This window comes from Ceratotherium simum, chromosome 6, assembly GCF_057802395.1.
Source record: "Ceratotherium simum simum isolate JZ-2026a chromosome 6, ASM5780239v1, whole genome shotgun sequence".
Taxonomy (NCBI): domain Eukaryota; kingdom Metazoa; phylum Chordata; class Mammalia; order Perissodactyla; family Rhinocerotidae; genus Ceratotherium; species Ceratotherium simum.
In genome coordinates this window covers 83,969,359-83,983,391 of record NC_141905.1, presented here as the reverse complement: position 1 = coordinate 83,983,391, position 14,033 = coordinate 83,969,359, and the positions used below count along the sequence as shown (strand labels likewise).

The 14,033-nt window shown below is 42.0% G+C and overlaps 1 protein-coding gene across 1 annotated transcript in view; it reads left to right on the top strand.

Annotated features, from left to right (window-relative positions):
• The window catches only part of ADAM12 (ADAM metallopeptidase domain 12), a 176,503-nt gene that overhangs the window by 90,990 nt on the left and 71,480 nt on the right, over positions 1–14,033 (top strand). Inside the window, exons 9-10 of the mRNA XM_087433022.1 lie at positions 2,700–2,784; positions 6,353–6,501. Of these exons, the coding sequence (XP_087289148.1) occupies positions 2,700–2,784; positions 6,353–6,501 (234 nt within the window). The remainder of the gene's footprint in view (positions 1–2,699; positions 2,785–6,352; positions 6,502–14,033) is intronic.

The following is a 14,033-nucleotide window of genomic DNA, read 5'->3' as shown; positions in this document are numbered from 1 at the left end:
GTGTGTGAGGAAGATTAGCCGTGAGCTAATATCGGTTGCCAATCCTCCTCTTTTTGCTGAGGAAGATTGGCCCTGGGCTAACATCCGTGCCCATCTTCCTCTACTTTATGTGGGATGCTGCCACAGCACGGCTTGACAAGCGGTGCGTCAGTCTGCGCCCGGGATCCGAACCTGTGAACCCTGGGCCGCCAAAGCAGAGCATGTGCACTTAACTGCTATGCCACCAAGCTGGCCCTTCTAGTCTTAGTCTTGATATAAAGTTGTCCTGAGTAGGCTATTTTTTTTAAAAGCTCATTTTCTTTCATTATTAGTGAAAAATGTTTATGCATGATCTGAAGACAGTACATTAGAGTGATTATTGCCAGCTGCCTGGAGAAAGATAATCTTCATTCCTCCTTCTGTTTTACTATTACTCTTTGGTTTTCTAGATCAGAGAATACCAGCAGTATAGCGTATTAATCTTCTGTTTGCCTTTCAATCAATGCATATTGGGCACCAATTAGGAACTAAACATGTTTTAGGGGCTTGAATGTGACTGTAACCAACACTGTAAACCTCCTTGCCCTTGGGAGTCTCCAGTCTATGGGAGAAGACAACAATAAACAAGGAAATTTCAGAGAGCAATAAGTGTCATAAAAATAATAAAATGAGGGAAAGCACAACTGTAATGTAATGTAATATAATGTATTGATAAGATATTATAGAGCCAGCCCTGGTGGTCAAGTGCTTAAGATTCAGCACTCTCACCACCACAGCCCAGGTTCATTTCCGGATCAGGAAACCATACCACCCATGTGTCGGTTGTCACACTGTGGCAGCTGCATGTTGCCGTGATGCTGAAAGCTATGCCACCGGGATTTCAGATACCAGCAGGGTCCCCCATGGTGGACAGGTTTAAGTGGAGCTTCCAGACTAAGACAGACTAGGAAGAAGGACCTGGCCACCCATTTCTGAAAAAACTGGCCATGAACACCCTATGAATAATAGCAGAGTATAGTCTGATATAGCACTGGAAGGTGAGAGGATGGCACAAACAGAGGAGGCAGGGTTCCGCTCTGCTGTACACAGGGTCGTTTGGAGTAGGAATCGATTCAATGGCACTAACAACAACAACAACAAAAGATATTACACATAACCTTTATATTTAAAAGAAAAAAACGTTCTTATCATAATCTAAGTTGATATGGAGTAGATTTTTCCTGAAGGATAAACTTTTTATTAAAGTCTTTAAGCAGTTTATGCCATTATTCTTTTGTTCTCTTGTAGCTCATATCACTGAATCCAAAGCTTCAGAGTCAGAGACACTTTGGCAAATTGAACATTTATGGAAGGTTAAAAACCAGTCCTACCCCATCCTCACTTTAGAAAATGCCTATGTCTGAACTGAGGCTGTTGGCCTTCTCTGATAATTTACTTTGGCCATTTTCACAGGGTTGTTTTTTTTCCCCCCCGCCTTGGATATTTGTGGTTGCCTCATATTTTATGCATTGATTAATCCTGAACTACAAAAAGTAGAGTTAGAGTGTTTTTTTTTTTGCTTTTCTCCCAAATGGATTCTGTCCAACTTGAACATCTGGAAATAAATTAGCCTCTTATATAACCTTATTATTTAAAAGGTTGTATATATATATATAATTGTATAATATATACAATTGTATATATCTGTACCTGTTAAAATTATATAATTGTATCTGTTAAAATGGTCTATATAGATGCAAATATAAAAGCTGCAATCCCTACTACTGTACATATGAGTGTAATAGGATGAGTGGATGGATGGATGGACAGATGGACGGATGGATGGATGGATGGATACATAGATGCATACATACATAGATGAGGTTTTATATATATTTACCCCCTTTTGTCCAATTGACCACTGCCAAAATATCTAACTTTTCAAATAATATGTGTAAAATCTATGTATGTACATGGTCAAGGTAACATGGGAAGTCATTTGTTTCCCTTAAAGGAGATCAAACAAATACAAACAACATTTAATTTTTAATGCATGAGGTTGGAATTAACAGCGCTTGCATTAAACAGGCCTTGATGTCATTAGACTCACTGATCAAGATTCCATAAAAAGGGAAAGCCTGCAGCTGAGCCATGAGGTCCCCTTCCCAAAGCTTCCTCCCAGGGTGCCGAGGCTGTGTGGGGGCTTACCTTATTCTCCGCTGGCTCTGGAGGAGCAATCATTTTTCTGCCAATTTCACTTTTGCAAGCTACCTTAGCAGGACATTTTGAAAGAGTTTGGGTTTCTGGCTTCCTTGTAATGTTACACAGGAAAGCAAGAATCAGCTACAACAGAAAAGCTAGTAAACCATCTAATGCATTTCCCTGAGTTAACAGTGATTCTCTGCGACTCTTTTCAGCTCTCCCATCAGCAGACATGGTTTAAAAGGAGCAGCTTCCCGCAGTCCATTAGGAAATAGGCGGGATACAACTTATAAAAGTCATGACTGGTCTTGAAAGCAAAAATCTGAAAGGATTATGGGACCATGATGCAACTGGAAAATAAATTTTAAAGGAACTAATGATAAAAATCCCCTGTAAACGTACCCTCATGCTGCTATATTCGTTTTTGCACATGCTTTTGCGTTCCTGTCAGAATGCAGGAATATCCAACAGAATTTCAAATATTAGGAAATGTCTTCATTCTCTATTAGTTTAAGAAAGTCTTTTCTTTTCTCTCCTAGTGGGGTTTATTTCCAAGGGACCACCATCGGCATGGCACCAATCATGAGCATGTGCACGGCGGAGCAGTCCGGAGGCATCGTCATGGTAAGCCCGGAGCACCAGGGAGCTGACCGTGGTGTCCAGGACCCATTTCCCGTGATGATCTCTCAGGAAATCACTACTTTTATCAGACTTGGTGAAATTAAGTCCTTTCCTTTACAGCTTTTTAAATTGAATTCTGCCCTTTTTCTAACTCTGTTTGTGATCTTACATATCCCACAATATTTTAGGGACTGTTTATAAAATGCTTCAAGTTGCACACAGGAAAGGTGAGTGTGTAAAAATAGCTCAGTGGAGGCAAGCCTGCCCCTTTTATGGAGAAAAAGTTTCAACTGGGATTTTGGTCAAAGCATTCCAATCCAGGAATTCCTCCCCGCATTGGATGAGCCAGGGCACTGGGGTTGCCCTCGTCACTCCACTTGGGTGAGACTGTGGTCTCGCCAAACATTACTGTTAGAATGGTTTTTTGATGGTTCTGCCTCCAGGCCCAATAGCCAAAAGTCTGAGGTTTTTAACTATTTACCACTGCAAATGCTTTACGTACCTCCTAGCCAGTGTCCAATTTGTCTTTATAATAACCTTGTTTTTGGAAGGCAAAGACTTAGGTTTATTGTTTTACAGGGATAATTTTGTCATATATGGGCTGTATATGTTTGTAAAAGGAAGTAAAAATGGGAAAACTCTTTGGGACTTGTTTCTTATGAATGGAAGAGGGAGGTAGCTTGTTAGGCTGCCCAGCAGGGGACTCCCGCTCCACTCCATCAGATAATTAAAGGAAAGGTTTTAATTCTGGTCAGGACAGCTGGTGCTATTCCTGCTCTGAAAATGTAGTGTCCCCTTTGCACCAGCTCTCAGACAGGGAGTATCCTCAGAGATCATTCCACCGTTTTCATTAAGCAAACAGAACTTTACCCTTCCAAGAAACCGTGAATTCTTCCACATTTTTCAAACAGAACATTTGTGAATATTCTGTTGTATTAAAGTGCGGAAGGAGTAATGTTCTGCTGACTATTATTTTCTCTCTCCACATACTGCCCAACCTAATCTTCTTAGTGAATATACACAATGAATATTTTCTTCTTCTCTGGGCAGTGTTGGTAATTCATGTAAACCTGTACTAAATTTATAGGCTAGAGAGGCTGTCTGGGGGGATGGCACCCGCTCATTAGATTTCTGGCTTGAACAGGCTACCCTCTGGTTTTTTTGAACCTGGAAGCCGTGTATGTGATCTCCACCATGGAAGTCATCGGAAAGTTTGGTTTTCATTGGTGCCAGGTTAATTTCAAGTCAGATCCCAACTGTATTCTTGCAGAGCAGCCTGTGACGTTTTAAGAGGGAATAATTTTCTGTTTCATGGCTCCATGGTCAGTTGCTACTGACTTAGCCACTTAAAATTGGCATGAATATTTTTTAGAGCTAAGACTGAATTCCTCATAAGCGTGGCAGGTTCTGCTGCTGCGGGGTGCTTGAGCCTTCTTATAACCAATCTGATGATATTAAGTGGCTTTCTTCAGTTCATATCCCTTATTCTGTTTCCATACAAGCATTTTATCAAGATTCTTTCCTTAAAAGCAATAGGGAAGCCTAATTTTTTTTGAATGGATTAAATGTGGCAAATATAAACAAATATGTGTACTGCAATAAGAATCGAGTCAAGGCCAAAGTTAATCAACAGGAAGTATGTTGGACCAACTTGGCCGTGGTTAGGATCATCCTTAGACCCATTCCCTGCTAACTCCACATGTAAGAGAAGCATCAAGCTGGATGAAAAGGCCACAGCTCCTTTAATTTCTATAAAACTCATTAGATAAGCAAGATCAACATCTTGACCAGATCTAAAACTTCTAGACTAACTCTATCATGTCTCTAAAGTTAAATTCGTGGGTCTTACACGTGACCATGCCTCATTCAAGGACTCACAAATCTGAGAGGAAGGAAGTCCTGTAGTAAGGAAGCAGAATTCCTAACCAGATTGAAAATATGAGTTCTGGTACTGTTTCTCTATTTGTTCAAGATGGAGCAAATCATTAATTTTAGTAGCTTAAAGCCATGCCTTTGTATCTAACCGGACTAAAACAGTCTTGGTTTGGGGACAATGCCATGAATAAAGAGGTAGGGTTTTTTCTTATTACAAGTATAAACTGTTTATCAGGGTCTCTTATGAGACATTCAAGACATTCTGTTTATAATCATCTCTGCGTGAAAGAATGTAAAACAATGTGAGAATTAAAAGCAAAACCAAGATATTCAGTGATACAAAAGAATCAGATGTAGAGTAGTTTTTTAAGGGTGAATTCCTTGAATTTTGTGCCAAAGGACGCTAAATTCAGTCCTCCACATTCTAAGATTGACTACATTCCCTTCGCCAGCATGTGTTATTCTTGAGAATTGATTTCCTGAAACATTTGTGAAGCTTCCTACAAAAGGAAACTGTAAAATCTAAACAAAGTAATTTATTGGGAATTTCATCTATTCTAAGAATAACTTGGTTCCTTGACGTGCCATTCTTTTCTTAGATTGAGGGCTAGAGAGAGAGGCAGCTACAGCTGTAACCACCTACAAATCTATACAATCTGATATGGACACACCATTATCGAGAGGCCCCACAAAGCTTACTTGTATCAGGAATAATGCTTTCTCTAAAACACAGTATCACTGTTTCCTGGAAGCCTTTTGGAAAACCTCTTATCTCTTTCCTGGGTAGCACAAAGCAGGATTCAGATAAGGTACGTTCATTACTCCGTGGTGTGGAGGTCTTTTCAGAAACACCATTCATGGGCATGATTTCTGCAAATCACATTCACTAATTAACTAACTAATTTTAGTTTGTTAAAGTTAAGTCACAGTATTTTTTTAGTTAATTTCTAATATCATTTAACCAAGCCATCCATGTGCTCTGCCAAGTTAGGGGTGGCCAAGCAGTGCTTGCTGAATGGATGAACCACCTTCCCAAACCAAGCAAAAGGTTGAGTGAGCCCCCTGCAGCAAAAGTCAGAGAATTAGGGCACCTCCATCCATTTCCAAAATCTACCTGACAATACAAAGGGCCAGCCGAATGAGGCACAGCTGGATTACAGTCTTAGTTCAATGGGTCTTCAAACAGATTACTCAATGTGGTTAGCTTTTCTTGTGAATTATTATGAATTTTCCAACTATCCTTCTCTGCTAAGCAGACAGGAAGAGGCATGCTCAGTACCAATTGCTCAGGTCTTACTTAGAATGTCACGAAGTGTGCTTCCCCTTACCAACTTTGTATCAGCATCATCTAATCCAGGATAAAATGGGAATTTTATTACCCATGAAGGAATGAGATGGTTCTTCCTATGATGTAGGACAACTTTTTGCTTCGTTCAATACAATGGTGTTTTCCGAGAGATTGTAGGAAACAGGATGGAGATGATTGCCTTGATTATTTCATGTAAAGACACAGGAATCTTACACGTATGCATGAGGTTAAGTTTGAACTAAATAATGGGGCTCTATGTTGGTTCCTTATAGGGGAATGGATTCAGTCAAATGTTAATGAAAGGTAAATGTCTGGGAGGAGAGGGAACTGGGAAATAAGGCCAAGGAGATGTGAACTATACATGTATGCTCTTATGTTTTCTTTGAGGACCATTCAGACAGCCCCCTTGGTGCGGCTGTGACCCTGGCACATGAGCTGGGCCACAATTTCGGAATGAACCATGACACCCTGGAGAGAGGCTGTAGCTGCAAGATGGCTGCCGATAAAGGAGGCTGCATCATGAACCCTTCAACTGGGCAAGTACTGATGCTCCCAGCTGCTATTGAAGTCAGGCACAGCTTGACATGCATATTGGGAAACAGCTAGGCAAAAAGTTCCCTGGTTTTCTGGCCAGAGCACCCATGGAAGCTTCTGGAAATAAATTCCTTCCCAAGTAGCAAGAGTGAACTGTGCTACTCTGAGAGAGTCATAGGCCACCAGATTACAATGCCATATGGCATGAGGACTGACCTCTTCCCTAAGAAGTGGTAGGGATGGACGCTGTCTTTGTTTAGAAATTGTAAATTATCCTACAAGCCCAGCAGGTGTTTTTTGTTTGTTTATTTGTTTTTTGTTGATGTCATAATAGTGTATAACATTGTGAAATTTTAGTTGTACATTATTGTTTGTCAGTCACCGTATAAATGCATCCCTTCACCCCTTGTGCCCACCTCCCAACCCCCTTCTCCCTTGTAACCACCAAACTGTTCTCTCCATCCGTGTGTTAGTTAATCTTCCACATATGAGTGAAATCATGCACTGTTTGTCTTTCTCTCTCTGGCTTATTTCACTTAACATAATACACTCCAGGTCCATCTATGTTGTTGCAAATGGGATGATTTTGTCTTTTTTATGGCTGACTAGTATTCCTTTGTATATATATACCACATCTTCTTTATCCAATCATCAGTCAAGGGACACTTGGGTTGCTTCCACTTCTTGGCTATAGTGAATAATGCTGCAGTGAACATAGGGGTGCATAAGCCTCTTTGGACTGTGGATTTCAGGTTCTTTGGATAAATACCCAGTAGTGAGATAGCTGGGTCATAAGGTATTTCTATTTTTAATTTTTTGAGGAATCTCCATACTGTTTTCCATAGAGACTGCACCAGTTTGCATTCCCACCAGCAGTGAACAAGGGTTCCCTTTTCTCCACAACCTCTCCAACATTTGTTGTTTTTTGTCTTGGTGATTATAGCCATTCTAATGGATGTACGGTGATATCTTAGTGTAGTTTTGATTTACGTTTCCCTGATGATTAGTGATGTTGAACATCTTTCCATGTGCCTATTGGCCATCTGTATATCTTTCTTGAAAAAAATGTCTGTTCATATCCTCTGCCCATTTTTTGATCAGGTTGTTTGTTTTTTTGTTGTTCAGTTGTGTGAGTTCTTTATATATTATGGAGATTAACCCCTTGTCAGATATATGATTATATATACTTTCTGCCAGTTGGTGGGTTGTCTTTTCATTTTGATCCCCAGCAGGTGTTTTTTATTTGAGCCTACCGCTCCAGCGCCCCAGCCATCTGAGGGCCTGGTAAACCCACTGGGCAAGGTGGGTCTCATGTCCTTCAGAGGGTGCTGGGTAGGAGGTGCTTCTTCCCCGGCCTTGGCCTAGGGCACATCTGAAGTGTGTTAGGACCTTGGGGATTCATGGTGTTCCCACCTCTGATACCGCATCACCTTATCAGGTCTGAGAGGCTTACATGAAGTGACTTTTCTGTTTCAGTAAATTGTGTTGTTCCTCCTTATTTAATGCCTTTCTGAAACTCAGGACTTGGTTCACCCGGAAAAAAAGGAAGACAGTTTCATTATTGGAACATTCAAATGAGGTAAAAATAGATGTGATTTGGAGTGATTACAGATTCTGATGTGTTCTGATACCTTGAAGGGCCCATCCCAAACTAGACTGTGGTGCTAACATACGAGGATTTTCATTAGTAAAGGAAAACGCGCACTTGCTGCAATACCATAATCTTTTTTTGTACATTGAAGCCTTCCCAACACTTATCTTCATGGCACTTCCCAGGCTGAGCCTGCTCTCTGGGTTTCCTGAAAGGAAACAGTGGGAGCAAGAAGCAAGGCTGACCGGCAGCCCCAAGACAGGCCTTCATGAAGACCTGCTGGCCAAGGGGCAGTCACGGTGTGAGGGAGGACATCTGCCAAAGAGGGTTAAAAGTCCCAGAAGAGGGACGCATTGTTACAGAACGTGGTTATGCTTTTGCAAGCGATAGCCTTGTGGGCCTCCTGTCAAATGGCTTGTAGGGCATCACGTTGCCCCTAAAACAAGGACTGGCAGAAGTGCACAGCTCACATCGTAGGCATTGTGCTTCGTGTGAGCTGTGGGTGAGGCATCTGATTACAGCAAGTGACTGCTTCTTCCACCCATCACCACCATCAGCCAAAGCCTTCAGGGGGCGTCTTTTTTGCTCTTGGTTCTGCCTTAAGCACAATTCATGGGAGTTAGTGAGACCTAGTAGAGGAACTTGCTCTCTGAGTCTGTGATGACAGAAGCTAAGGACCTGAGCCCGAAGTGAAAGTCTCTTAGGCCGACACCAACAGGAAATGAAATATTGCATAACTCTAGATACTAACAAGTGGAGGTCCCCAAAGGGAAGCAGGTTACTCTGAGAAGTAGTGTGCTCCTTGCCATTTAAAGTCTACAGGCAGAGGCAGAATAACTGGTGGTTGGGCATTTGGGGCAAAGAATTCCTTCTTAGGGTGTGACGTTGTCCAGTGGCTTATGAGCATCCTCTGTTTTCAGTATTCCACCAGCCCAGACAGAGCCCAGCATCATTGGCCAGGATGCTGTGTGAACCTCAGAGAATGAGGTTGGTAGGAAGCTGACGTGCAACTGAGTGATCTCCGTGCTTTCTTGTTCTTGATGAACTCAAAGTGGCCACAGGAAATTCATTCTGTGCTTAATTTCCCTGATTATCAAACAGATATAAACATATCAGCCTATATGCCTCCAGAAATGGTTCTCAGTCATGAAGAAGATTATACTGTTAATGGTTTTGAACTCTTGATAAAAAAAGACCAATGAAAGAGAGGAAAATCTAGATTGGGAACATTAGAGTGGGATTGAAGAGACCTGGAAACACCAGTCTGACACCAACTGTTTTTGGTAATACAGGCAACTTAGTAACCCCTCTGGCCTTTATGTTTCTCATTAGTAAAATGAGTGAGTCAACCTTTATCCTCCCTTCCTTCCTTCCTTCTATCCATCCATCTATCCATCCATCCATCCATCCATCCATCCATCCATCCTTCCATTCACCCACCCATCCTTCCACTTATTTCTTCACATATTAAATAAATATTTTTGACCCCTGTGCTTATTGTTGTGAGGAATGCACAGATGAGGAAGACCCTATAGCTCTAAAAATTATGTGATTCTGGAGACACAATAGCAAGGCATACTTTCTCTTACTCTCTATAATTTTGTGTAAAGCTCTTCAGATTGGAAAGTCTTCATGACAGTGTTTAAGGATACAAGTCAAGTTACCCTGGAGATGTTTAAAAATCGTAGGTAGAAATGGTATTGCTAAGAGCTCAGCAAATCATTTAAAAGGCTTCTTTTTTTTCGTAACAGGAGTTTGCTATAGCCTTCACTTGATTTATACCTTATTAGTGATGCCTCAGTTTTCTCTTTTGCTGAGCTTGTGCTTCTGTGTAAGTCTTTTCTATTTGGTTCTCATTTATGATCCCACATTCCTGTCCAGAGAGTAGTGTTTTTAATTTTCTCATATGGAAAGAAACTTCCTAAGCAAGTGGGTGAATTAATCACAAAAGCCCACAGCGAGGGGGAGGTCAAGCGGCCCACTCACCCCTCAGTCATCCATCACCCATTGTAGAATTTCCAGGCTGCTTTTAATCTCCACGATTATCTCAACATGGTCATTCTCTTACCTCATAGGGTCCCCATGAGGGTGGGAGAATGGATGAAATGAGATCATGTGTCTTTGTAAGTTGTAAATCACTCCACAAGTGTACAGTGGTATTATTATTATTTAGCTCCCAGGGACGTTGGAAATATTGAAAAGGTAAAGGCCTTTTTCAGAATTCCTGCTTATAGTTGCTGGAAAACACTTCCAGTGCGATGTAATGGTCACTCAGCAACGCACCCACAGTTTCTGTGTGAATGGCTCATTTTAAACTGGCCCATGTCCAAACACCAGCCCTCCTCCTGACTTCCCCCCACTACTGATTTAGGCATGAGTGGCAAATGTTAAAACTGTTATTTAAGTCTTAGCCCCAAAGGGGACTCGCAAAGAGATGCATCAGTGACTGCTTTAATGATATTAAAATCTCCCAGAATCAGAAAGAACCAGGCGTTACAGATGGTTTAAAGGGGGAAAGAGTGTCCCTTAATATATATACCTTGTTTATTCCTTATCAAAACGTTCCAGAATCCTAACTCTGAAAACATTCACCAACTGCCATCATTGACAGTTGGACCCGAAGACCTGAAAATACTAGGAATGAGTGGAGTCCTTTTAAATACGGGCGTTGTGATTTCAGTTGCCTGTTACAGGACTGGTCAGAGGCGGTTTCCTTATGGCTTGTATCATCCGTTACCACGCGTCTTTGAGTGTGTGTGAGAGTGTGTGTTTTATGTCTTCGGATGGTTAACATTAAGACCTGTCTTGGAAATTACTCTTTGGCAAAAGCAGTATCTGACGATTCGTGTGGGAGTTGCAGCTCAGTTGAGTCCATCCATTAATGAGCTTCTTGGAGCATTTGGTCTTAGGGGGTTGAGGACTAAGTATGCCACATTTATGGGAGTAAGAAAAATGTGAATAATTTGAACACTTTGGGAAAAGAATATTTAGCATAATAGTAAATGTAACTTCCTAGAGTGGGGGAAAAAAAGCAGTATTAACATTCAAAAATTACTCACACAGCTTCCCTTATTTATTGCAGACAGTTTTCTGTTGAAGTGAGAGCTGGAGTCCTAGAGCCATCTCATGAGGGAGCTCAGCTCCTGCGTCTTGTCATGCGCTGTGGTAGATGTTGGGGTTATGGCCGTGAACATGACAGACTCGTTTCTTCCTTCACGGAACTTGCATTCTAGTGAGGAAGACAGAACTGAAAAGCAGTAAATAAAACAAGTGCAGATTGGAAGGAGTGCTGTGAAGGAAGCGAATGGAGAGGATGAAAGAGACACGTGGGCTGGGGGACCCAACTTTAATTGGGGGTGTGGGGAAGATCTCTGTGTGAGGGTGACGTTTAAGTGAAGATCAGAAGGAAGAGAGGGATAGAGAGCCTGCAGAGATCCTGGAAGGACGTGACCTGGGGCAGAGGGGACACCGTGCACAAGGGCTCTGAAGGGGGCAGTGTTGCTGACGGGAGGTCAGTAGTTTGTCAGGCTGGGTCAGAATGGGGGTGATGGCCCGGAAAGGTGGCACTGGTGCTGCTGGGGAGACAGGAGGACTCTGAGCAAGCTGAGCCCAGTCTGCTGCAGTGGGAGCACGGCTTCCTCTCCAGCGCAGTGAGAAGTCCCTGGAGGGTTTTAGGCAGGGCAGTAATATTATCCAATGTCTCTTTTAAAATTTCTTCATTTTTAAGATGATCACATAGCATCCGAGCTATTGTAGCTTGCCAGATTAAGGGGCTTACTCTCTGTAAAAAAAAAAAAAAAAAAAGGCAATATATCAACTCTAGTTTTATTTTAGTGTGATTAACAGGCCTTAGGAATCCGTTAAGAAGGATCCTGCATTCGCATCCTAGGCAGTGTGTCACTCCACAGCCCCCCACAGTCCCTGCCCCTGTCTAGTGTATGGGACATAAACGGTGCTTTTCTGTTTAGGATTTCACTTTGCTTGTCCTACCATAAGCATCATCTAAGGACTCTACTTCAACGAGCCACGGAAAAGCACTTTCCCTCTGTGTGTGTATCTGAAAGGAGTCACTGCCATGGTTCTCATGCTGATGCTGAGATTAGGGGTTTGGGGCTGTTCTGGTTTTGTTTAGTCCAGACTGGTAAATGGCTCCTAAGCAAAGAATGTGCTCCCCGGTTGCCAACGGAGAATGGAGAACAGCATATTGAGCGCCCAGGATAATGCGGCTGAGAGAATAAGTGAATGAGGGTTACCCCTTGCTCTCCAGGGGTGTAAATAGTTTGCAGTAAGCTGAGGTTGGAGGTTCAGGAATAACATCTACAACTAGATCAAATAACCATATTTAAGGAGAAGGCATTGCCATTCTACTTACTCAGAAGTTGGTATAATTGGCTTATTCAATTCCATTTAATTCAACTCAGGAAACATTCATTGCATACCTACTTGCTACACAGCTGTCTGGATGTGGAACACATCTGGATGGCCTCCACCCAAGTTCAACCTTCTCTAATGAAAACTGAGAAGACATCTGCCCTGCCTCTGACTCAGGACAAGCCCGCTGCAGGAAATCAGGTTAGGCGACCAAGCATAGCAAAACCACTCATTTACTCAACCAATCTTTGCTGTGTACCTATGTGCCAGATCCCAAGGAGCAGGGCAGGAGCATAGACACAAAGGCAGGAACCTGGCCCTCTAGGAACTCATATTGTGGTGGAGGTGACAGGCAAGTGGTGATTACAGACTGGAAGCTCAGGGCTCTGATAGGGGACGTTTTTGGATGCCATGGGGCTCTCACAGGCACCTGTTTACACAATTTTTAAATGTAACCTAATACCATTTCATACCTTTTTAAAAATGACCAATAATTCATTGTGAAGAAGAAGCAAAAGTTGGAAGGGGTGGTGGGCAGGGAAGACATTCTGGAATAAAGTCCAGTCTGAGCCAATCCCTGAAGAATTGAATGGGGTTAGGCAGACTCTCCCTGAGAATTCTTAGCTCATATTGTGGGAAAACTAGATTTCTTTTTGAGAAGGCCTCTATCTGAAAATGTGTTTCAAGAGCCTAAAATAAACTGTATCTTTCAGTGAAAAATTCCCCCAGAGTTTTGGATGTGGTAGGAATTGATAGAAATTCTATGTATCGGGAAAGTCTATACTCTTCGTAGAACTTGCTTTCTTGAAAATCAGTGCAGAATACATATAATTAAAACTTACCCCCTTTTGAACTCTGAGGAGCTATATGAGATCATAGAATACATTTATCATAAAGGAATTTTTCAAGAATGGGATCAGAGGAAATTATTTCCCCATATCAGCTCTTCATTTGAAGGTGATTTTTTTTTTTTTTGGTGAGGAAGATTGGCCCTGAGCTAACATCTGTTGCCAGTCTTCCTCTTTTTGCTTGAGGAAGATTGTCACTGAGCTAACATCTGAGCCAATCCTCCTCTATTATGTATGTGTGATGCTGCCACAGCATGGCTTGATGGGCAGTGTGTAGGTCCACACCTGGGATCTGAACCTGTGAACCCCGGGCCACCGAAGCGGAGCGTGCAAACTTAACCACTATGCCACAGGGCCAGCCCCTGATTATTTTTTTCTTAATGAAAAGTTTAAGAAAGTCTTCACTTCCTTCTTCAAAGTGTAGGGGAAAAAGTGGAAATCTTGATCCAAGGAGAAAAATAAAGGAGGAGCAGCTACAAAATGAGGAACTCTAGTAACATTAAAACACTGTTGGTCAGAATCCATTTAATTATCCAGCCAGAGTAAATTGTTGGCTGCGTCCCGACATTATCATGAGGAGGAAATGAACTGGCAGGAGAGATTCTTGACAACAGTTCAAGAGGGCACATCAATAGAGAGCATGTTCTTGTTTCCTCTCCGTATAATTGGATAGTGCTCATTGGAAAATGAAGGAATTTGTCTACAATTAATGCAGAGTTGGAAT